Source organism: Salmo trutta, chromosome 3, assembly GCF_901001165.1.
Source record: "Salmo trutta chromosome 3, fSalTru1.1, whole genome shotgun sequence".
Lineage (NCBI taxonomy): Eukaryota > Metazoa > Chordata > Actinopteri > Salmoniformes > Salmonidae > Salmo > Salmo trutta.
In genome coordinates this window covers 43283766-43309221 of record NC_042959.1, presented here as the reverse complement: position 1 = coordinate 43309221, position 25456 = coordinate 43283766, and the positions used below count along the sequence as shown (strand labels likewise).

The 25456-nt window shown below is 48.4% G+C and overlaps 1 protein-coding gene and 1 pseudogene across 3 annotated transcripts in view; one reads left to right on the top strand and one right to left on the bottom strand.

Moving 5' to 3' along the window:
- Positions 1-2930, top strand: part of LOC115165387 (protein MMS22-like) — a 38997-nt pseudogene extending 36067 nt beyond the window's left edge.
- Positions 2931-6852: 3922 nt separating this feature from the next.
- The window catches only part of LOC115175662 (kelch-like protein 32), a 40865-nt gene continuing 22261 nt past the window's right edge, over positions 6853-25456 (bottom strand). For 2 of the 3 annotated variants that reach the window (XM_029735077.1, XM_029735085.1), the window contains 6 exons: positions 22979-23194; positions 20484-21210; positions 20324-20382; positions 8790-8982; positions 8356-8450; positions 6853-8190 (listed from right to left, as the gene is read on the bottom strand). In XM_029735077.1, coding sequence (XP_029590937.1) covers positions 8029-8190; positions 8356-8450; positions 8790-8982; positions 20324-20382; positions 20484-21210; positions 22979-23194 — 1452 coding nt within the window. In that variant the 3' untranslated portion in view covers positions 6853-8028. Of the gene's footprint in view, positions 8191-8355; positions 8451-8789; positions 8983-20323; positions 20383-20483; positions 21211-22978; positions 23195-23293; positions 23364-25456 lie in introns of those variants that run through there. The other variant, XM_029735093.1, reaches the window with a different exon arrangement.

Below are 25456 nucleotides of genomic sequence, written 5' to 3'. Positions count from 1 at the left end.
ATGTGTGCCCGCATGTGGTAACTAGTCTAAAAGCAGCTGTGTGTTCACAATGAGGAGGACCAGTACAGAGGCCCTGCAGCTGGTGGTGGAGAGATGTTCAGCCGCCGCAGGGGATGCACCATGTGACCAGACTGTCACTGTTCTACGGTGAGTGACACCAACTGCCATAACCTTTACTCTTCCTCTCTCTGCATTCAGCACTTGGGTCGTGTCTATTATTGTACACCGTAGCAAAATGTTTTCAAATGTTGGACATAACCTAACCTATACATAATCCTATTTTTAAGGTTCATTTACTGTTGCATTATGGGAATTAGCAGTCCAAAGCAGTCCGACAGCATGTAGGATGCCTTTTTATCCGTTTCCTCGTAGAGAATCTTGTCACTCTACCTGATATAACGCTACGTTTACACACACCACGGGGAACCATTATCGCACGGTGTAAGTTGCATGGTATAAATTGCGTGTTGGCCTATGTGGGGAAAACATCTGAAATGTAGGGATTGGGACTTTCGTCCTAAGTTGATTCTATTCAAATGCTTTTCAGTAGTCATAAAACCATAAAGCCAGTGTGTGACATGCCAGATATCAAACCACATCACTAATAAAAAACACACAACCCCCAATATATATATATATATATATATATATATATATATATATATATATATATATATATATATAAATATATATATATATATATTTTTTTTTAAAAATTTTTTTAAATTTATTTATATATTTATATATATATGTATATATATATATATATATATATATAAATATATAAATTTAAAAAAAAAAATAAAAAAAAAAATATATATATATATATATATTTTATTTTTATTTTTTATTTATTTATATATATATATATATATATATACATACATACATACAGACAGACAGACAGACAGACAGACAGACAGACAGACAGACAGACAGACAGACAGACAGAGAGACAGACAGACTGCATTCGAAAGTATTCAGACCCCTCCCTTTTTCCACATTTTAGAATATGCCTTATTCTAAAATGTATTAAATATATATTTTTTCCTCATCAATCTACAAACTTTACCCCATAATGACAAAGCAAAAACAGGTTTTTAGAATGTCAAATGTATTCAAAATAAAAAACAGATACCTTATTTACTCCTGAGTGGCGCACAAGCTTGCTTGTGTCTAAGGCACTGCATCTCAGTGTCATTACAGACACCCCGGTTTGATTCCAGGCTGTAGCACAACAGGTCGTGATTGGGAGTCCTATAGGGCGTCCGGGTTTGGCCAGTGTAGGCCGTCATTGTAAATAAGAATTTGTTCTTAACTGAATTGCCTAGTTAAATAAAAGGTGAAATAAAAAAGTATTCAGACCGTTTGCTATGAGACTCGAAATTACGGTGTGGGTCATGTTTCCATTGCTCATCCTTGAGATGTTGCTACAACTTGGAGTCCACCTGTGATAAATTCAATTGATTGGACATGATTTGGAAAAGCACACAAGTTTGGAACCAACAAGACTCTTCCTAGAGCTGGCCGGCCGGCCAAACTGAGCAAAAGGGAGAGAAGGGCCTTGGTCAGAGAGGTGGCCAAGAACCCGATGGTCACTCTGACAGAGCTCCAGAGTTCCTCTGTGGAGATGGGAGAACCTTCCAGAAGGACAACCATCTCTGCAGCACTCCACCAATCAGGCCTTTATGGTAGAGTGGCCAGACGGAAGGCACCAAATGGCACCTAAAGGACTCTCAGACCATGAGAAACAAGATTCTCTGGTCTGATGAAACCAAAATTGTAGGTGTCCACATCTGGAGGACACCTGGCAGCATAGTTACGGTAACGCATGGTGGTGGCAGCATCATGCTGTGGCAATGTTTTTCAGCAGCAGGAACTGGGAGACTAGTCAGGATCGAGGGAAAGATGAACGGAGCAAAGTACAGAGAGATCATTGATGAAAACCTGCTCCAGAGCGCTCAGGACCTCAGACGGGACGAAGGTTCACCTTCCAACAGGACAACGACCCTAAGTACACAGCCAAGACAACGCAGGAGTGGCTTCGGGACAAGTCTCGGAATGTCCTTGTGTGGCCCAGCCAGAGCCCGGACTTGAACCCAATCTCTGGAGAGACCTGAAAATAGCTGTGCAGCGACGCTCCCCGTCCAACCTGACAAAGCTTGAGAGGATCTGCAGAGAAGAATGGGAGAAACTCCCCAAGTACAGATGTGCCAAGCTTGTAGCGTCATACCCAACAAGACTCGAGGCTGTAATCACTGCAAAGGTGCTTCAACAAAGTAAAGGTTCTGAATACTTATGTAAATGTGATATTTCCTTTTTTTTTATCTACAAAAATGTCTAAACCTGTTTTTGTTTTGTCATTATGGGGTATTGTGTGTAGATTGATGAGAGAAAAAAACAATTTAATCCATTTTAGAATAAGGCTGTAACAATTTTTGGGGGGAAAAGTCAATGGGTCTGAATACTTTCCGAATGCACTGTATATATATACAGTGAACGCTGATGCAGTGTTCAGTGACACAGTCCACTCTCTGTATGAAATATACTGGATCTTGTGCTGTGACATCTTTGTGAGTCATCTTGTGACCCCCCTCTCACTCACTCACTCACTCACTCACTCACTCACTCACTCACTCACTCACTCACTCACTCACTCACTCACTCACTGCATGTGTGACAGGAATACATATAGGAATTTGCTGACCCTTCTGGGGGACGGTGGTCAGGCGGAGATAATCAGCCTGGAGGAGGACTAACCCTTGACCCCAGGACCAGGCTACCATGCTGTTGACCTCAACACCACTGGGCTTGAAATTCATGTATTTACATGTACATAATGTATAGAAATTGTCCTGTTGGGGTTACAGATCATAATTTATGATCAAGTTTCCCATTGAAATATTTTCAAAAAGGTGTTACGAAATAAAGTAAATAATGTGATGAAATAAGAGAATGTGGAAGTGCATGTGTTGTATTTCAGTTTCCTAATTGTACAGGCATGGAACGAGGGAAGTGTGTGTGATGCATATAGATAAATGTATACTATTCTGTTCTAACTATTTCTATGGTGTGACAGTAACTACTGATAGTAGATAAATAGGATCTCTGTGTGCTAATGCACTCTTTTGTTGGCCCAACTTTACAGGCAGAACCACCTCCTTTCCTGACACTGTGTCCCTCATCAGATACAGCCAGAGAGTCCGAAAGATTACTTCTGCTCTTTCCATTCCCTTTTTCCTTTGCAATCAGGCTTCATTTCGTCAGTCATAATTTCACGCCTGGTCGAACTTGAGGTGTCATAAAGAAAATGCACACAAAAAAATACTTTCACATGACCCTCCCCTTTGTACTGTAGTTTTTTGTTGTTGCATACCCTCCCCCTCATATAATTAACTCAAAATAATGTTTACAAACACAAATAAAAAATAACCATAGCAACCATGTGTTTATAAATGTGGATATTGGCTTTTTCCACTTCAGCATGCTTTTGTGGCACAGTTGATGCCACGCAGGGCTATGGGACACAAGGTTGAGGGTTCGCCGACCACCACGAACGAGCTCATTCTCCCTGTCTGTTTTATTACGTTACGATCAGAGCCGGCTGCAGACAATGATCAGCTAGGGGAAATCAGTTGGTTTTTTTTACACCTTTTTCTCCAATTGGTAGTTACAGTCTTGTCCCGTCGCTCCAACTCCCAGTCATGGTCGGCTGTGATACATCCTGGGATCGAACCCGGGTCTGTTGTGACACCTCAAGCAATGCCTTAGACCGCTGCACCATTCGGGAGGCCAGGAAATCTGATTAAAAATCTGATTCTATAAAATGTATGCAACGAATGTTCCACCAACAGGTTTCTGTGCCAATGTACCACACAATCAATAAGTGAAGCATACCGGCTTCAGGCGCTTCAATATCAAGGTTTGCTTTTTAAACACCACAATCAAAGACTGTCAATCTCGACAAACAGAAAATAGGCCTACATCCCTCCTTAACTTATAGGTCTACCCAGTATCGAAAGCTTGGCTTGACAGTCTCTGAATGTCATTAAACTTTTGTGTTTTGTAATGTGTCTTTCCATTCATCAAATGGACACTGCACAGTTTGGATGCTGGAATTATATTTTGGACGAAAGTGCGCAGGTAGCCTACAGGAGACTTTTGAAGTAATCAGATTAAAACATTAAAATCAAATGTTATTAGTCACATGCGCCGAATACAACAGGTTACAGTGAACCTTACAGTGAAATGCTTACTTACGAGCCCCTTACCAACAATGCAGTTTAAGAAAATACGAGTAAGAATAAGAAATAAAAGTAACAAGTAATTAAAAAGCAGTAGTAAAATAACAATAACGAGACTATACACGGGGGGTACAGAGTCAATCCTTGGGGGCACCGATTAGTTTAGGTAATATGTACATATAGGTAGAGTTAATAAAGTGACTATGCATAGATGATAACAACAGAGAGTAGCAGTGGTGTAAAAGAGGGGGGGATGCAAATAGTCTGGGTAGCCATTTTTTGATGAGATGTTCAGGAGTCTTATGGCTTGGGGTAGAAGCTGTTTAGAAGCCTCTTGGACCTAGACTTGGCGCTCCGGTACCGCTTGCCGTGCGGTAGCAGAGAGAACAGTCTATGACTAGGGTGGCTGGAGTCTTGATAATTTTTAGGGCCTTCCTCTGACACCGCCTAGTGTAGAGGTCCTGGATGGCAGGAAGATGGGCCCCAGTGATGTAGTGGGCCGTACGCACTACCCTCTGTAGTGCCTTGCGGTCGGAGGCCGACCAGTTGCCATACCAGGCAGTAATCCAAAACATTGTGACTGGTTGTGTGTTTATGCCAAATGTATAAGGTAATTATTTGGGCTATATTGAATCATTAGATTCTAGATGAGCGAAGAATAGCTGCTCAGATCGGAGAGGAGGCAGAGCATGTGTTGAGCTTTCCTGATTAACTGGGCCTGCATTATTGTGGCCACATTATTATAGGACGACATGCGAGAATGATGATCCGCAACAAGACCGCGCATCTCAGTATCAGAAGTAGAAATACAGCCAGACAGGCCTGCTACGGTGCCTTTCTAGACCTTATAAACTGTCCAGAGTAGACCCAGAACTTAGCCAAATGGAATGAAACGCTCAATTCACAGGGCTTTTGCACCGTCATTCAAATGACATTTTCACTGCAGCCTAGAGTAGAGTGTTGTACTCACTTGAAAACAGTAATGCAATTCTTCATTTCATTGTGGTGTTGTAGGCTAGTCTTGGTAGGATAATTGTATTGTCCCTAAAGATCAATAGGGGAGCTTTTTGTGCTGCGTGCCTCGTCTTTCATGCTCAGGGATTTACCTGGCCTATCCACTTCCTATCAGCTCTTCCTGTTTATGTGGATTCATATTGAATATTGGTGCAGCTTTGAATGAATATATGTGCCATGATTGCTAGTTAGCCTATTGAGTACCACAGTATGAGTCATAAAACCCAGGAAATGGTTCCAATCGTTTTTTTCACCATTCATTTTTTTCCATCTGGGATTTTAGAACTACTTCATATAAGGTCTTAGTTTCATGTAGGCTTACACTGGCGTGACGTTTTTATAACCGCGCAAATCTCTCTCAGACAAGTCACTTTTATCAATAATTAGAATTGCACATTTTAAGTAAATTGAGGCGAATATATTGATAAAACTCACCTTGTCCGAGAGAGAATTACACGGCTATCAAAACCTCACAATTAATTACATTTTTTTGTAAACTTCACGATGTGAAAAATTAATGGCGGAAAAAAAACATTTCTGTGTTTTTATGGGTATGATGTGTCCACTGTGGCGGACTATTGCAGATCTGGACAAATGGTCCACCTACCACTATTGTCACTATAAATGGTGGCTAGAGGGCAGGATAGACAGACTGGTAGATATATCCCCCTCCTTCTACTTAAGGTGTCGAAAGCATGCCACAGGGATGCTGGCCCAGGTTGACTCCAATGCTTCCCACAGTTGTCAAGTTAGCTACATGGCGTTTGGGTGGGGGACCATTGTTCACTCAGCAGCGTTACAGTTCTTGACAAAACCGCTGCGCCTGGCACCTACCCTGTTCAAAGGCACTTAAATCTTTTGTCTTGCCCATTCACCCTATGAATCGCACACATACACAATCCTTCCTTAACCTGTCTCCTCCCCTTCATCTACACTGATTGAAGTGGTTTTAACAAGTGACATTAATAAGGGATTATAGCTTTCACCTGGATTCACGTGGTCAGTCTGTCACGGAAAGAGCAGGTATCCTTAATGTTTTGTATACTTGTGGTATAGTTAAGCAATAAGTCCCAAGTGGGTGTGGTATATGGCCAATATACCACAGCTAAGGGCTGTTCTTACGCACAACGTAACGCGGAGTGCCAGGATACAGCCCTTAGCCGTGGTATATTGGCCATATACCACAAACCCCCGAGATGCCGTATCGCTATTATAAACTGCTTTCCAACTAATTCGAGCAATGCAAATACATTTTATGTCATACCCGTGGTATAGGGTCTGATATACCACGGCTGTCAGTCAAACAGCACTCAGGGCTCGAACAACCCAGTTTATAATAATAGTTAGTGCGTGGAAAAGCGTATTGCATAAGGGAAGTACCAAAACACCTCGATATAAGGGATGTGCGTGCAAGCAGATGAGAAAATGTGCTAAGGATAGAATAAATGATATAGTAAATCCTGCAAAAGGGAGAATGTAAACCAGGGAAAAAGTGCCCTGTGCACAATAGAAAAAAAACACAACCCTTCCAAAAGTAAAAAAAAATGCTCCCCTATTTCAAACTAACACAATACAGCGGATGAACGACTTGCTCGATTCAACTTATCACAAGCTTTATTGATACAGTACCTCTTTATTGTGTTTTTAAAGTCCTCTTTCTCTCACTGCTGGAGGCGTTACGGCGTTATTTCTTTGTCGAAGTAAAACAGGACATTTTGAAAATGGCATAAGACAGTGGCAACACATAGCTTAGGTTCTCCTACACACAGTATGTTGAGTATATGCACTGTATGACACGTGGTCAGACATTCACTGAACTGTTAAACAGTCTTAAGTCCTGAGCTTGAATAGAAAAACATACGCTCAAGAAAGAGTAAGACGGGACCACAGTTTACACATGACAGGTTTCAATTGAAATGACCTTGGGTGAGTCCATTGGCTTCGTATTGGGTAGATGGGTTATGGTAAGTAGTAAGTACAGCTAGTTAGATTGCCAATAGCCCTATAGTGCATTAGTAAAAGAGGGAGCCATTTCACTCCGTAAAGAGCTCTGCTCCCCTTGAGTGCTCCAGCATTGCAATCTACGGTTCTGTACCAGTTTAACTAGAGCAGCCCCTTTATTCAACCAGTCATCTGAGCAGGGTTGGGGTCAATTCAGGATATATTACTCCAATCAATATCTATTATGCTCAATGCTTTTCAATGAGCAAAATTGTCATCAGAATTTCTGTTTACTTCCTGAATTGACTGAATTGAAATGGAATTGACCCAAACCCTGCTGATCAGTCCATCATCACAGGGTAGCTGGATAGGAATAGGGAACCTCCTCAAAGTCCTCTTGAGGACCCTCCTTTTTTCATTCAGGGCCATGTTTTTTTTCAGTTCATGGGTAGTGTCAAGTCCTCAGGATGGGCAGTGACAGCTGCACTTGAAGTGGTTAGGTTGGGATCCTGAAACTGGGGAAGACGTGGGTAATCTTATCTGGGCGGCAATAGTGTGTGTGTGTGTGTGTGTGTGTGTGTGTGTGTGTGTGTGTGTGTGTGTGTGTGTGTGTGTGTGTGTGTGTGTGTGTGTGTGTGTGTGTGTGTGTGTGTGTGTGTGTGTGTGTGTGTGTGTGTGTGTGTGTGCATTTTAGAGGAAGAGTGGGGCTGTTGTAAAGGAGCAGACCTTTGGTTGTATTATTTTGTGTTACATAATTGTATGTATGTCCATATGAGTTGTTTGCATGATGTATCTACGTAGACATTTTACTGTAGTCTCTATTAGTGTGTTAGACAGCACCTATCCTGTGATGGGGCACTTGTAGAGTCTGTAGGTTGGGGCAGGTGAAGTATGGAGCAGGGAGGAAACACGTTGCTATTCCATTGGAGGCGAATGGTAGAGTTGGTCCATAGAACACTTCCTCCTTCCCCTCCGTGCTCACATCCAACACCTGGACAACAGGAAGTGAAATAAACATGTCATGCACATGGAATAATAGAATATTTGAATAAGATAACATTTGCTATGAATACCCTCTTTCCCCATAATATATTATAACCTTATAAACTATGCACAACATAGTTTCAGGTTACTTAAACCTGTCAAGGTCACTCACCTGAATACACGCTAGGGGCTCATTGGTCCAAATAGAATATCCACCGACAACATAGATTCGGTCATCATGGACTGCCACGCCAGATTCGTTCTGACCTGCAGAGGATAGAGAGGAGAGAGCGAAAACAATGATTCGCTGTGCCAAAGAGAGGCCAGATGACTCAATGTCATCTGAGACACAGGGTGCGTTGGGAAAGATCCCGAAAATAAGTCCCTCCATCTCCTTTCATGACTTCACCTTGAACTTACTTGACAACTTCACAGGGAATCAAGGTCGGGAGGGGTGGAGAGTCACGGGAAAAAGGAGAACAGTGATCTTATCTAGTATGTGTGTGCGTGCGTGCGTGTACACATGTGCGCGTATGTGTGTCTGCCTGCCTGTGTGTGCACGTGCATGCGTATGCATGAGCATGTGTGTATGCGCAACCCACCCACCCGTGAGTAGGCTGAAGGTGCAGCGGGTCCACTGGTCCATGTCTATGTCATAGGAGTCGATGTGGCGGACCAGGATGCGGTCGTTGTTGTAGTCCAGGTCATTTCCTCCCAGCACATACAGCTGCCTTCTCACCACGGCCATGACATGGTACACTCGCCTCTGTAGCATGGGACTGCGGGCCAGCCACTGGTTCTGTCAGAAAGAGAAAGGGGGAAAGAGAGAGGGGGGAGTGAAAGAGACAGAGAGGAGCGAGAGGAGGGGGGGTGGAGGAGAGAGGGGTGGGGGCAACGAGTGAGAGAACGAGAAGGTGAGGAAAAAGGATGGTGAGAAGATGTTGAATAGATGGATTAATATTTTAGCGTATCCCTGCTTGGGTAATTGATGTATGTTCAGTGCTGGATAAATAATGTGACACCAGGGCTATGATTTTTCCTAATGATTTGGCCCCCCTTCCTGATAATATACTTCACTCTCTCCATTTTACACGGATGTATCCGACTATGCACATTTGACTAAGTGTGTCTATGGTTGTTTTGTATGTGTGTGTGGGGGGGGGGGGGGGGGGGGGGAGCGTACGTGACCATGTTTGTGTGCGTGAGCGTGTGTGTGTGGGCGTGCGTGCCTATGTCTGTATAAGCTGACGGGTGGCCATCTGTTGAGGGTAGTGTGGGTGGGGGGGTTGGTGTTCCTGGCAGGTGAATGTAGCTCCACGGTGAATACAAATGAGACTTTCTCTGTCTCCTGCTCTCTCTCTGTCTCCTGCTCTCTCTCTGTCTCCTGCTCTCTAAATTCAATTCTATTCTATTCAAGGGGCTTTATTGGCATGGGAAACATATGTTAACATTGCCAAAGCAAGTGAAGTAGATAATATACAAAAGTGAAATAAACAATAAAAATGAACAGTAAACATTACACTCACAGAAGTTCCAAAAGTATGAAGACATTTCAAATGTCATATGTATATATACAGTTGTAACGATGTGCAAATGGTTAAAGTACAAAAGGGAAAATAAATAAACATAAATATGGGTTGTATTTACAATGGTTTTTGTTCTACACTGGTTTCCCTTTTCTTGTGGCAACAGGTCACAAATCGTGCTGCTGTGATTGCACACTGTGGTATTTCACACAGTAGATATGAGAGTTTATCAAAATTGGTTTTATTTTCAAATTCTTTGTGGATCTGTGTAATCTCAAGGAAATATTTCTCTCTAATATGGTCATACATTTGGCAGGAGGTTAGGAAGTGCAGCTCAGTTTCCATCTCATTTTGTGGGAAGTGTGCACATAGCCTGTCTTCTCTTGAGAGCCAGGTCTGCCTACGGCGGCCTTTCTCAATAGCAAGGCTATGCTTACTGAGTCAGTACATAGTCAAAGCTTTCCTTACATTTGGGTCAGTCACAGTGGTCAGGTATTCTGCCACTGTGTACTCTCTGTTTAGGGCCAAACAGCATTCTAGTTTGCTCTGTTTTTTTGTTAATTCTTGTCAATGATTCAAGTAATTATCTTTTTATATTCTGATGATTTGGTAGGGTCTAATTGTGTTGCTGTCCTGGGGCTCTGTGGGGTCTGTTTGTGTTTGTAAACAGAGCCCCAGGACCAGCTTGCTTAGAGGACTCTTCTCCAGGTTCATCTTTCTGTAGGTTATGGCTTTGTTATGGAAGGTTTGGGAATTGCTTCCTTTTAGGTGGTTGTAGAATTTAGCTGCTTTTTCCTTGATTTTGATAATAAGCGGGTATCTGCCTAATTTGGTGTTTGTCTCATTTTGTGAATTCTTGGTTGGTGAACAGACCCCAGACATCACAAACATAAAGGGCAATGGGTTCTATAACTGATTCAAGTATTTTTAGTCATATCCTAATTGGTATGTCAAATTTTATGTTCCTTTTGATGGCCTAGAAGGCCCTTCTTGCTTTGTCTCTCAGATTGTTCACAGCTTTGTGGAAGTTACCTGTGGCGCTGATGTTTAGGCCAAGGTATGTATAGTTTTTTGGGTGCTTTAGGGCAACGGTGTCTAGATGGAATTTGTATTTGTGGTCCTGGCGACTGGACCTTTTTTGGAACACCATTATTTTGGTCTTACTGAAATATACTGTCAGGGCCCAGGTCTGACAGAATCTCTGCAGAAGATCTAGGTGCTGCTGTAGGCCCTCCTTGTTTGGGGACAGAAGCATCAGATCATCAGCAAACTGTAGACATTTGACTTCAGATTCTAGTAGGATGCTGCAGACTGTTCTAGTGTCCTCGCCAATTTGTTGATATATATGTTGAAGAGGGTGGGGCTTAAGCTGCATCCCTGTCTCATCCCACAGCCCTGTGGGAAGAAGTGTTTTTTGCCAATTTTAACCTCACTTGTTGTTTGTGTACATGGATTTTATAATGTTGTATGTTTTTCCCCCAACACCACTTTCCATCAATTTGCATAGCAGACCCTCGTGCCAAATTTAAATCAACAAAGCATTAGAAGACTTTGCCTTTGTTTTGGTTTGTTTGTTTGTCAATTAGGGTGTGCAGGGTGAATACATGATCTGTCGTACGATAATTTGGTAAAAAGCCAATTTGACATTAGCTCAGTACATTGTTTTTACTGAGAAAATGTACGAGTCTGCTGTTAATGATAATGCAGAGGATTTTCCCAAGGTTGCTGTTGACGCATATCCTACAGTAATTATTGGGGTCAAATTTGTCTCCTACTTTTGTGGATTGGGGTGATCAGTCCTTGGTTCCAAATATTGTGGAATATGCCAGAGCTGAGGATGATGATAAAGAGTTTAAGTTTAGCCAATTGGAATTTGTTGTCTGTATATTTGATCATTTCATTGAGGATACCATCAATCCCACAGGACTTTTTGGGGTGGAGGGTTTTTATTTTGTTTTGTAGTTCATTCAAGATAGTTGGATAATCCAGAGGGTTCTGGTAGTCTTTAATAGTTGATTCTAAGATTTGTATTTGTTCATGTATATGTTTTTGCTCTTTGTTCTTTGTTATAGAGCCAAAAAGATTGGAGAAGTGGTTTACCCATACATCTCAATTTTGGACAGATAACAACACAAATAATTATCTGTTTAGTGTTTTCTAATTTCTAAGAAGTGGTTAGAGTCTATGGATTCTTCAATTACATTGAGCTGATTTCTGATGTGCTGTTCCTTTTTCCATAGTGTATTTCTGCATTGTTTTAGTGATTCACTATATTGAAGGAGTAGACTCAGGTTTTCTATGTTTTTGGTTGGACAGGTTTCTCAATTTCTTAGGTTTCTGCATTCTTAATCAAACCATTTGTCATTGTTGTTCATTTTCTTCAGTTTTGTGTTTGAAATTTTTAGATTTGATAGGGAAGCTGAGAGGTCAAATATACTATTTAGATTTTCTACTGCCAATTTTACACCTTCACTATTACAGTGGAACGTTTCATCCAGGAAGTTGTCTAAAATGTATTGCATTTGTTGTTGCCGAATTATATTTTGGTAGGTTCCACACATCATTCCTTCCCATCTATAGCATTTCTTAATATTACTCAGTTCCTCTGGCTTTGATGCCTCATGATTGAGTATTACTCTGTTCAAGTAGACTGATTTTTCTGTGATCTGATAGGGGTGTCAGTGTGCTGACTGAACGCTCTGAAAGACTCTGGGTTGAGGTCAGTGATAAAGTAGTCTACAGTACTACTGCCAAGCGATAGAGAGTGCGCCAGAGACAGAGACTCCTATGGTAAGTACACCTATAGCTCATCTCTTGGCAGTAGTACTGTAGACTACTTTAATCACTGACCTCAACCCAGAGTTTCTCAGAGCATTCAGTCAACTCTCTGTCTCGCTCGCTCGATCTCTCTCTGGCGCTCGCTCGCTCTCTCTCCCTCTCTCTCTTTGTCTCTCTCGCTCTCTCTCTCTATGGCGCTTGCTCTGTCTCTCTGGTGCTCGCTCTCTCTCTCTGGCGCTCGCCCTCTCTCTCTCTGGCGCTCGCCCTCTCTCTCTCTGGCGCTCGCCCTCTCTCTCTCTGGCGCTCGCCCTCTCTCTCTCTGGCGCTCGCCCTCTCTCTCTCTGGCGCTCGCACTCTCTCTCTCTGGCACTCGCACTCTCTCTCTCTCTGGCGCTCACACTCTCTCTCTCTCTGGCGCTCACACTCTCTCTCTCTCTGGCGCTCACACTCTGTCTCTGGCGCTCGCACTCTCTCTGGCGCTCTCTCTCTGTCACTCTGTCTTTGGGGCTCTCTGTCTCTTTCGCATGCTCTCTGTCTCTGGCGCTCGCTCTCTGTCTCTGACGCTCGCTCTCTCTCTCTGGCGCTCGCTCTCTCTCTCTCTCTCTCTCTGGCGCTCGCTCTCTCTCTCTCTCTCTCTCTCTCTCTCTGGCGCTCGCGCTCTCTCTCTCTGGCGCTCGCTCTCTCTCTCTCTGGCGCTCGCTCTCTCTCTCTCTCTCTCTCTCTGGCGCTCGCGCTCTCTCTCTCTCTCTCTCTCTGGCGCTCGCGCTCTCTCTCTCTCTCTCTCTGGCGCTCACTCTCTCTCTGGCGCTCGCGCTCTCTCTCTCTTTGGCGCTCTCTCTCTCTCTCTCTCTGGCGCTCTCTCTCTGGCGCTCGCTCTCTGGCGCTCGCTCTCTCTCTCTGGCGCTCACTCTCTCTCTCTCTCTGGCGTTCACTTTCTCTCTCTGACGCTCGCTCTCTCTCTCTCTCTCTCTCTCTCTCTCTCTCTCTCTCTCTGGCGCTCGCTCTCTCTCTCTCTGGCGCGTGCTCTCTCTCTCTCTGGCGCGTGCTCTCTCTCTCTCTGGCGCTCGCTCTCTCTCTTTGGCTCTCGCTCTCTCTCTTTGGCGCTCGCTCTCTCTCTTTGGCGCTCGCTCTCTCTCTCGCTCTCTCTCTCTCTCTGGCGCTCACTCTCTCTCTCTCTCTGGCGCTCTCTCTCTGTCACTCTGTCTTTGGGGCTCTCTGTCTCTTTCGCATGCTCTCTGTCTCTGGCGCTCGCTCTAAGTCTCTGGCGCACGCTCTCTCTCTCTGGCGCTCGCGCTCTCTCTCTCTAGCGCTCGCGCTCTCTCTCTCTCTCTCTAGCGCTCGCTCTCTCTCTCTCTCTCTGGCGCTCTCTCTCTCTCTCTGGCGCTCGCGCTCTCTCTCTCTCTCTCTGGCGCTCGCGCTCTCTCTCTCTCTCTGGCGCTCGTGCTCTCTCTCTCTCTGGCGCTCGCGCTCTCTCTCTCTCTGGTGCTCGCTCTCTCTCTCTCTGGCGCTCGCGTTCTCTTTCTCTCTCTGGCGCTTGCGTTCTCTCTCTCTCTCTCTGGCGCTCTCTCTCTCTCTCTCTCTGGCGCTCACTCTCTCTCTCTGGCGCTCGCGCTCTCTCTGGCGCTCTCTCTCTGGCGCTCGCTCTCTCGCTCACTCTCTCTCTGGCGTTCACTTTCTCTCTATGGCGCTCGCTCTCTCTCTCTGTCTCTCTCTCTCTCTCTGGCGCTTGCTCTCTCTCTCTCTCTCTCTGGCGCTCGCTGTCTCTCTCTCTCTAGCACTCGCTGTCTCTCTCTGGCGCTCGCTGTCTCTCTCTGGCTCTCGCTCGCTCTCTCTGGCTCTCGCTCGCTCACTCTCTCTGGCTCTCGCTCTGGCGCACGCTCTCTCTCTCTCACGCGCTCTCTCTCTCTCTGGTGCGCTCTCTCTCTCTCGCTCTCTCTGTCTCTCACGCGCTCTCTCTCTGTCTCTCAAACGCGCTCTCTCTCTCTGGCGCGCGCTCTCTCTCTGTCTGTTTCGCACGCGCTCTCTCTCTGTCTCGCACACGCTCTCTCTCTGTCTCGCACGCGCTCTCTCTCTGTCTCGCACGCGCTCTCTCTCTGTCTCGCACGCACTCTCTCTGTCTCACTCTCACGCGCGCTCTCTCCCTCTCTGTCTGTCTCTCTTGCGCTCGCTTTCTCTCTCTCTCTGGCTCTCGCTGTCTCTCTCTGGCTCTCGCTCTCGCTCTCTCTCTCACACGCGCTCTCTCTCTCTCTCTCTCTCTCTCTCTCTCTGGCGCGCGCTCTCTCTCTCTGTCTCGCACGCGCTCTCTCTCTTGCACGCGCTCTTTCTCTCACACGCGCTCTCTCTCTGTCTCACACCCGCTCTCTCTGTCTCGCACCCGCTCTCTCTTTCTCTCTGTCTCGCACGCGTTCTCTCTCTGTCTCCCTCTTGCGCGCGATCTCTCTGTCTGTCTCTCGCTCTCTCACGCGCTCTCTCTCTGTCTCGCTCGCTCTCACGCACACTCTCTCTCTGTCTCGCTCTCGTGCACACTCTCTCTTGCACGCGCTCTCTCTCTCGCACGCGCTCTCTCTCTCTCTGTCTCGCACGCGCTCTCTCTCTCTCTCGCACGCGCTCTCTCTCTCTCTCGCACACGCTCTCTCTCTGTCTCGCACGCGCTCTCTCTTTCTCACGTGCCCTCTCTGTCTCGCACCCGCTCTCTCTGTCTCGCACGCGCTCTCTCTCTGTCTCGCGCAGACGCTCTCTCTCTCTCTCTCTCTGTCTCCCTCTTGCGCGCGCTCTCTCTGTCTGTCTCTCGCTCTCGCACGCGCTCTCTGTCTGTCTCGCTCGCTCTTGCGTACACTCTGTCTCGATCTCGCGCGCTCTCTCTCTCTTTCTCGCGCTCTCTCTCTCTGGCGCGCGCTCTCTCTCTCTGGCGCGCGCTCTGTCTCTCATTCGCTCTCTCTGTCTCTCATTCGCTCTCTCTGTCTCTCATTCGCTCTCTCTGTCTCTCATTCGCTCTCTCTGTCTCTCATTCGCTCTCTCTGTCTCTCATTCGCTCTCTCTGTCTCTCATGGGCTCTCTCTGTCTCGCACCCGCTCTCTCTGTCTCGCACCCGCTCTCTCTGTCTCGCACCCGCTCTCTCTTTCTCTCTGTCTCGCACGCGCTCTCTCTCTGTCTCGCACCCGCTCTCTCTGTCTCTCATGGGCTCTCTCTGTCTCGCACCCGCTCTCTCTGTCTCTCATGGGCTCTCTCTGTCTCGCACCCGCTCTCTCTTTCTCTCTGTCTCGCACGCGCTCTCTCTCTGTCTCGCGCAGACGCTCTCTCTCTCTCTCTCTCTCTCTCTCTGTCTCCCTCTTGCGCACGCTCTCTCTGTCTGTCTCTCGCTCTCTGTCTGTCTCGCTCGCTCTTGCGCACACTCTCTCTGTCTCGCTCTCACGCGCTCTCTCTCTCTGGCGCTCGCTCGCTCGCTCGCTCTTGCGCACACTCTCTCTGTCTCGCTCTCGCGTGCTCTCTCTCTCTCTCTCTCTGTCTCGCGCTCTCTCTCTCTGGCGCTCGCTCGCTCTCTCTGGCGCGCGCTCTGTCTCTCGCTCTCTCTGTCTCTCATTCGCTCTCTCTGTCTCTCATGGGCTCTCTCTGTCTCTCATGGGCTCTCTCTGTCTCTCATGGGCTCTCTCTGTCTCTCATGGGCTCTCTCTGTCTCTCATGGGCTCTCTCTGTCTCTCATGGGCTCTCTCTGTCTCTCACGCGCTCTCTCTCTCTGTCTCTCACGCACTCTCTCTCTCTGTCTCTCACGCACTCTCTCTCACGCACTCTCTCTCTCTCACGCACTCTCTCTCTCTCACGCACTCTCTCTCTCTCACGCACTCTCTCTCTCTCACGCACTCTCTCTCTCTCACGCACTCTCTCTCTCTCACGCACTCTCTCTCTCTCACGCACTCTCTCTCTCTCACTCTCGCTCTCTATCTATCGCACGCTTTCTCTCTCTGTCTGTCTCTCTGGCGCTCGCTCTCTCTCTCTTTGGCGCTCGCTGTCTCTCTCTCTCTCTGGCGCTCGCTCTCTCTCTCTCTCTCTCTGGCGCGCGCTCTCTCGCTCTCACGCTCTCTCTGTCGCTCACGCTCTCTCTGTCGCTCACGCTCTCTCGCTCTCTCTGTCGCTCCCGCACTCTCTCTCTCTCTCTGTCTCTCTCTCACGTGCTCTCTCTCTCTCTCTGTCTCGCTCTCTCTGTCTCTCACGCTCTCTCTCTCTGTCTCTCACGCGCTCTCTCTCTGTCTCGCGCATGCGCTCTCTCTCTGTCTCGCACGCGCTCTCTCTGTCTCGCATGCGCTCTCTGTTTCTCTCTGTCTCGCGCACGCGCTCTCTCTCTGTCTTGCGCACGCGCTCTCTCTCTCTGTCTGTCTCTCGCTCTCGCACGCGCTCTCTCTCTCTGTCTGTCTCGCTCTCTCTCTCTCTCTGGCGCATGCTCTCTCGCTCTCTCTGTCTCTCATGCGCTCTCTCTGTCTCTCACGCACTCTCTCTCTCACGCACTCTCTCTGTCTCTGACGCGCTCTCTCTCTCTCTCTCTCTGGCGCGCACTCTCTCTCTCTCGCGTGCTCTCTCTCTCTCTTTCTCTCTCGCGCATTCTCTCGGTCTCTCTCTGTCTCGCACGCGCTCTCTCTCTATGTCTGTCTCGCACGCATTCTCTGTCTCGTATGCGCGCTCTCTCTCTCTCTCTGTCTCGCACGCTCTATCTCTGACTCGCACGTGCTCTCTCTCTCTCTCTGTCTCACACGCCCTCTCTCTCTGTCTCGCACACGCTCTCTCTCTCTCTCTCTATGTCTGTCTTGCACGCGCTCTCTCTCTCTGTCTCGCACGCGCTCTCTCTCTCTGTCTCACACGCCCTCTCTCTCTGTCTCGCACACGCTCTCTCTCTCTCTCTCTCTCTCTGTCTCGCACGCGCTCTCTCTGACTCGCACGTGCTCTCTCTCTCTCTGTCTCACACGCCCTCTCTCTCTCTGTCTCGCACACGCTCTCTCTCTCTCTCTCTGTCTCTCTGTCTCGCTCTCTCTGTCTCTCACGCTCTCTCTGTCTCTCACGCTCTCTCTCTCTGTCTCACACGCTCTCTCTCTCTGTGTCTCTCACGCTCTCTCTCTGTGTCTCTCACGCTCTCTCTCTGTGTCTCTCACGCTCTCTCTCTGTGTCTCTCACGCTCTCTCTCTCTGTGTCTCTCGCGCTCTCTCTCTCTGTCTCTCTCGGTGCGCTCTCTCTCTCTGTCTCTCACTCGCTCTGTCTCTCGCACTCTGTCTCTCGCGCTCTGTCTCTCGCACGCTCTGTCTCTCACGCGCGCGCTCTCTCTCTCTCTCTCTCTCTCTCTGTCTCGCATGCGCTCTCTCTCACTCTCTGTCTCGCACGCGCTCTCTCTCTCTCTCTCTCTGTCTCGCACGCGCTCTCTCTCTCTCTCTGTCTCGCACGCGCTCTCTCTCACTCTCTGTCTCGCACGCGCTCTCTCTCTCTCTCTGTCTCGCACGCGCTCTCTCTCTCTCTCTGTCTCGCACGCGCTCTCTCTCACTCTCTGTCCCGCACGCGCTCTCTCTCACTCTCTGTCCCGCACGCGCTCTCTCTCACTCTCTGTCTCGCACGCGCACTCTCTCACTCTCTGTCCCGCACGCGCTCTCTCTCACTCTCTGTCTCGCACGCGCTCTCTCTCACTCTCTGTCTCGCACGCGCTCACTCTCTGTCTCGCACGCGCTCTCTCGCACGCGCTCTCTCCCACTCTCTGTCTCTCACGCGCTCTCTCTGTCTCTCACGCGCGCTCTCTGTCTCTCACGCGCGCTCTCTGTCTCTCACGCGCGCTCTCTCTGTCTCTCACGCGCGCTCTCTCTGTCTCTCATGCGTTCTCTCTCCGTCTCTCACGCGCTCTCTCTCTTCGTCTCTCACACGCTCTCCCTCTCTCACGCGCTCTCTCTCGCTGTGTCTCCCACGCGCTCTCTCTCTTCGTCTCTCTCACACTCTCTCTCTCCGTCTCTCTCGCGCTCTCACTGTCTGTCTCTCTCGCACTCTGTCTCTCACCCGCTCTCTCTCTGTCTCTCACGTGCTCACTCTCTCTGTCTGTCTCTCTCGCACTCTCTCTCTGTCTGTCTCTCTCGCACTCTCTCTCTCTCGCACTCTCTCTCTCTCTGTCTCTCACGCGCTCTCTCTGTCTCTCACGTGCGCTCTCTGTCTCTCACGCGCGCTCTCTGTCTCTCACGCGCGCTCTCTCTGTCTCTCATGCGTTCTCTCTCCGTCTCTCACGCGCTCTCTCTCTTCGTCTCTCACACGCTCTCCCTCTCTCACGCGCTCTCTCTCGCTGTGTCTCCCACGCGCTCTCTCTCTTCGTCTCTCTCACACTCTCTCTCTCCGTCTCTCTCGCGCTCTCACTGTCTGTCTCTCTCGCACTCTGTCTCTCACCCGCTCTCTCTCTGTCTCTCACGTGCTCACTCTCTCTGTCTGTCTCTCTCGCACTCACGCTCTCTCTGTCTCTCACGCTCTCTCTCTCTGTCTCACACGCTCTCTCTCTCTGTGTCTCTCACGCTCTCTCTGTGTCTCTCACGCTCGCTCTCTGTGTCTCTCACGCTCTCTCTCTGTGTCTCTCACGCTCTCTCTCTCTGTGTCTCTCGCGCTCTCTCTCTCTGTCTCTCTCGGTGCGCTCTCTCTCTCTGTCTCTCACTCGCTCTGTCTCTCGCACTCTGTCTCTCGCGCTCTGTCTCTCGCACGCTCTGTCTCTCACGCGCGCGCTCTCTCTCTCTCTCTCTCTCTCTGTCTCGCACGCGCTCTCTCTCACTCTCTGTCTCGCACGCGCTCTCTCTCTCTGTCTCGCACGCGCTCTCTCTCTCTCTCTCTCTCTGTCTCGCACGCGCTCTCTCTCACTCTCTGTCTCGCACGCGCTCTCTCTCTCTCTCTGTCTCGCACGCGCTCTCTCTCTCTCTCTGTCTCGCACGCGCTCTCTCTCTCTCTCTGTCTCGCACGCGCTCTCTCTCACTCTCTGTCCCGCACGCGCTCTCTCTCACTCTCTGTCCCGCACGCGCTCTCTCTCACTCTCTGTCTCGCACGCGCACTCTCTCACTCTCTGTCCCGCACGCGCTCTCTCTCACTCTCTGTCTCGCACGCGCTCACTCTCACTCTCTGTCTCGCACGCGCTCACTCTCTGTCTCGCACGCGCTCTCTCGCACGCGCTCTCTCACTCTCTCGCACGCGCTCTCTCCCACTCTCTGTCTCTCACGCGCTCTCTCTGTCTCTCACGCGCGCTCTCTGTCTCTCACGCGCGCTCTCTGTCACTCACGCGCGCTCTCTGTCTCTCACGCGCGCTCTCTCTGTCTCTCATGCGTTCTCTCTCCGTCTCTCACGCGCTCTCTCTCTTCGTCTCTCACACGCTCTCCCTCTCTCACGCGCTCTCTCTCGCTGTGTCTCCCACGCGCTCTCTCTCTTCGTCTCTCTCACACTCTCTCTCTCCGTCTCTCTCGCGCTCTCACTGTCTGTCTCTCTCGCACTCTGTCTCTCACCCGCTCTCTCTCTGTCTCTCACGTGCTCACTCTCTCTGTCTGTCTCTCTCGCACTCTCTCTCTGTCTGTCTCTCTCGCACTCTCTCTCTCTCGCACTCTCTCTCTCTCTGTCTCTCACACGCTCTCACTCTCTCTGGCGCTCGCTCTCTCTGTCTCTCATGTGCTCTCTCTGTCTGTCTCTCTCACTCTCTCTGTCTTGCGCTCTCTCTCGCGCACACATCCTCCTATTGCAGTAAACAAGCGTATTACTCAGCTATCACATAAACAGAAACTGTTCTGAAACCATGGTTTTCATTGTTTTGATGGCTTTTCTGTTATTTCTCTGTACTACCAGTTCTTCAGTTACCTGTTCTGGGTCGTACACCATCAGTCTATTCTGGTACTGAGCTGTGTTTGTGACTCCACCTGCAACAGACAAGAGTATTACACACAGGTGGCGTGCATGTGTGTTTGTGTGTGTGTGTTCAGTGTGTTTTGCTCTATTCTCCATCTGGGTGTGTGTGTACCTGAGACCCAGAGCAGGTCGTCAGCCACACTGCCTGCATGGCAGGACAGCGAGCGGTCAAAGGACTGGACGAAGGTCCACTTGTTCCTCTTCGGACAGTAGCGTTCCACGGTGGGCAGCACCTGTCTCAGCTCGTTCCTCCCCCCCACCGCGTACAGGTACTGGCCCAGAGCCCCCAGGACAAAGTGTTCCCTGCACGCCTTCATGGAGGCTATCTCCGTCCAGCGGTTCCCCCGGGGGTCGTACCGACAGGCTGTCCTCACCGCACACGTCCTCCCCGTGGAATGCTCCACCTCGCCACCCGCCACAAACAGGAAGTGGCCCATGACGGCCACGCAGTGGTGGCTGCGCCCAGCGGGCATTGGCGCCAGCTCGCTCCAATTGGAGCACCCGGCCACGCGCACGTTCTCCTGGGCGGCTGGGTTGAAGTAGCGCAGCTCCCGCACGCGGCTAACCTCGCGCTTGCGCCCGCCGGCGATGTAGAGGGTGAGAGACTGGAAGCGGGGCTTAGTGTGGGCAGTCTGGCGGAGGGGTTGGGCGAAGGTGGCACGGTGGTACTCCAGAGCCTCGTCCACTAGGGCGGCGGCGGTGGCACTGGACTGGACCAGTGGGTGGCACTGTGCCACGTGGTGCAGGGCGGCCACGTCCATAAGGCCGTAACGAACGTGCTGTATCAGGTCCTCTGTGTACTGGTACCGACAGTCATGCTCTAACCAGCACACCACCAGCTAAAGAGGAGAGGGGGAAGAGGAAGACAGGGAAGCGATTCATACTTATTAGTATTCCAAATGCCTACAGAGCAGTGTTGCAAGATCAAGACGAGTGTGTTACCGTATACACAAACACACTTATACAAACGAATACACACTTATACAAACGCACACACACACACAATAGTGTGTTGTGTGCAAGCATCATAAATATCCACCGGTACATTCCTTTGTTGAGGACCGGGAGAGGAGAGAAGCAGAGAGGGGATTTAATTGAACAGTGAGCGCAATCGGAGGCTGTTTAGCTGCGGCAGTGGCGCGTGAATGTGGGCGAGATGGCTGAAGATCACTGATACCATTATCGGGGAAACAAAGTGGCTTTTAACACAATCAGTACAGAGACAGGGAACTTATTACAGCAAAGCAAGATTACTGAGCTGGAGCGGTTCACTGTCAGCACCTCCTCCTGACTCGCAGGCACACTGGATACACACTGAAATCCTATTCAAACATTACACTGGCTCGTATATGCGTTCAAACCATATTCTGTACAAACAACAGAGCAAAAACACACATTTACATAGACACAGACCTATTCACACATCAATTGTATATGTTGTCCTGCTACTGTCATTGCCACTCCTTTTTGTCATTCTTCCTTAAATACATGCAAAAATTATGCCAACACAACAGTATTTACACCCCCCTGCCCCCTTCCACTCTCTGCTTTGTCCTCTTCTTGGTTTTGCTATCTACACCCCTCTCCTCCTCTCTCTCTCTTTCCCGCTCTCTCCCTCCTCCCACCTCTGAAGTGGCGGAGGGGTGTGTGCGCTCCGGGAAGGCTGACTGAAGGTCACGCTGGATCAGAGAACTTCCTCGGGGCAGAGAATAAATCAACTTCCCGTCTCTCCCCTCCTCCCCAAAGAGAGAGACAGAAAGAGAGAGGGAGAGAGCAGGCAGAGAAAGGCAAACACGCGAAGAAGGGGGGAAAAAACAAAGACCCAAGAAAATGTGATTTCCAGAGCGTGAGACTCGGAGAGAAGTCGGTGTGACTATGATTGACGGGCAAACTATATCGGCTGTGTATTGGCGCCCGCACGTTTTTTCGGGCGGATGCCCAAATTAACCTTCTCGGCAGAGTGAAGGAGGCCCAAAGCAGCCTAATCAGGGTCTGATTATGGCGGCATCGCCTGGCTAAAGGGTCAGGGTAATTTTGCCATCAGAGGCCTGATTGTTTTCAATCAGACGGGCGGCCGGAGTGACAGCTGGGGGATTGGGGCGCTGATGAAGCCGCGGTGGGCCTAATCAGAGAGGGGGGAGAAGGGAGAGGGGGGCCTGATTGGTGCAAATGAACAGTCAAAATGCATAGCCCCCCCCTCCACACTTCACCCATCCCTCATACATATATACACTCACACACACACACACACACACACACACACACACACACACACACACATACACCTTCCTTTCCTATTCACTCCTATACATAAATATAAAGAGAGCATTTTGGTGCAGGCAAGGAAAATTGACCAGTTGTTGTTTTATGACACACTGTGTGTTGTAGTATATCAAAGTCTGTGTGGGTCTGGCTGTATGGAAGATCTGCATTTTATGGTGTGCATATAGTGTGTGTGTGTGTGTGTGTGTGTGTGCGCATATGTGCATGCATTTACAAACATGTGTGCGTTCCTTCCATTGTGTGTGTGTGTGTGTGTGTGTGTGTGTGTGTGTGTGTGTGTGTGTGTGTGTGTGTGTGAGACTGTGAGGAGCCAGTGCGTTGTACCTGCCAGATCTCCTCCTCGTTGAGGGAGGTGAGGCGGTCGCTCATCAGCACCTCCCTGAGGAGGCGGTAGGGGAGCAGCAGCACCTCCTCCTGGCGGCTCTGCTGCAGCTCACACAGGTGTTCTACCAGGAAGCTGACAACAGCCTCCTCCAGAGCAGGGAGGTGGAACAGATCAGACACACGGTACAGGTCCAGGTAGTTAACACTGTTCAGCTCCTGTTGTGGACACATGGGCATAGGGTAAAGACTCATGAGGTAAATACATTTACATTGGAGTTATTTAGTAGCAGAGTTTCTCAACGCCACGACATGTACCATCTCAGTGGAGTTGAGCAGCGGCGGCTGCAGGCGGACCGGGCCTCCCGACTACATCGAGTCACTGTCAGTCGACACTAAAAATATACAGTTGAAGTCGGAAGTTTACATTTAGGTTGGAGTTATTAAAACTCGTTTTTCAACCACTCCACAAATTTCTTGTTAATTATAGTTTTGGCAAGTCGGTTCGGACATCTACTTTGTGCATGACAAGTATTTTTTCCAACAATTGTTTAGACAGATTATTTCACTTATAATTCACTTTATCACAATTCCAGTGGGTCAGAAGTTTACATACACTAAAATGACTGTGCCTTTAAACAGCTTGGAAAATTACAGAAAATGATGTCATGGCTTTAGAAGCTTCTGATAGGCTAATTGACATCATTTGAGTCAATTGGAGGTGTACCTGTGGATGTATTTCAAGGCTTACCTTTAAACTCAGTGCATCTTTGCTTGACATCATGGGAAAAATCTAAAGAAATCAGCCAAAACCTCAGAAAACAAATTGTAGACCTCCACAAGACTGGTTCATCCTTGGGAGAAATTTCCAAATGCCTGAAGGAACCATGGTCATCTGTACAAACAATAGTGTGCAAGTATAAACACCATGGGACCACGCAGCCGTCATACCGCTCAGGAAGGAGACGTGTTCTGTCTCCTAGAGATGAACATACTTTGGTGCGAAAAGTGCAAATCAATCCCAGAACAACAGCAAAGGACCTTGTGAAGATGCTGGAGGAAACAGGTAGAAAAGTATCTATATCCACAGTCAAACAAATCCTATATCGACATAACCTGAAAGGCCGCTCAGCAAGGAAGAAGCCACTGCTCCAAAACCGGCATAAAAAGCCAGACTACGGTTTGCATCTGCACATGGGGACAAAGATCGTACTTTTTGGAGAAATGTCCTCTGGTCTGATGAAACAAAAATAGAACGGTTTGGCCGTAATGACCATCATTATGTTTGCAGGAAAAAGGGGGAGGCTTGCAAGCCAAAGAACACCATCCCAACCGTGAAGCATGGGGGTGCTTTGCTGCAGGAGGTACTGGTGCACTTCACAAAATAGATGGCATCATGAGGACAGAAAATTATGTGGATATATTGAAGCAACATCTCAAGAGATCAGTCAGGAAGTTAAAGCTTGGTCGCAAATGGGTCTTTCAAATGGACAATGACCCCAGGCATACTTCCAAAATTGTGGAAAAATGACTTAAAGACAACAAAGTCAAGATATTGGAGTGGCCATCACAATGCCCTGACCTCAATCTCATAGAATATTTGTGGGCAGAACTGAAAAAGCGTGTGCAAGCAAGGAGGCCTACAAACCTGACTCAGTTACACGAGCTCTGTCAGGAGGAATGGGCCAAAATTCACCCAACTTAAAGTGGAAGCTTTTGACCCAAGTTAAACAATTTAAAGGCAATGCTACCAAATACTAATTGAGTGTATGTAAACTTCTGATCCACTGGGAATGTGATGAAAGAAATAAAAGCTGAAATAAATCATTCTCTCTACTATTATTCTGACATTTCACATTTTTAAAATAAAGTGGTGTTCCAAACTGACCTAAGACAGGGCATTTTTACTTGGATTAAATGAAGAGGAATTGTGAAAAACTGTGTTTAAATGTATTTGGTTAAAGTGTATGTAAACTTCCGACTTCAACTGTACATGTCGTGGAGATGAGAATCCCAGCTAGTCATTTAGCAGACGCTCTTATTCATCTTAGGATAGCTAGGCGAGACAACAACGTCACAGCCGTGGGACTGTGATCTTCCCACAATAAAGTAGCAGGAAAAGACAAGTGTAGGTTTTTATTTATTTATACATGTTTTGGGGGGTGCCGTGGGATTTATTTAAGATACTGTTTGAGGAGGAAGTGTTTCAAAACATTTCAGAAGATGGGCAGGCACTCCGCTGTCCTGACGTTAGATGGAAGTCTGTTCCACCGTTGGGGTGCCAGGACAGAGCAGAGCTTTGAGCAGGACCTGACCTCCTGTAGGGATGGGAGGGCCAAGAAACCAGAGGTGGCAGAACGGAGTGCTCGGTTGGGGTGTAGGGTTTGAGTTAATACATCCAGTAACACACACAGACATACCGTTAAATATCCCTCACATGCACGCACACGCACGCACACACACACACACACACATTTTCCT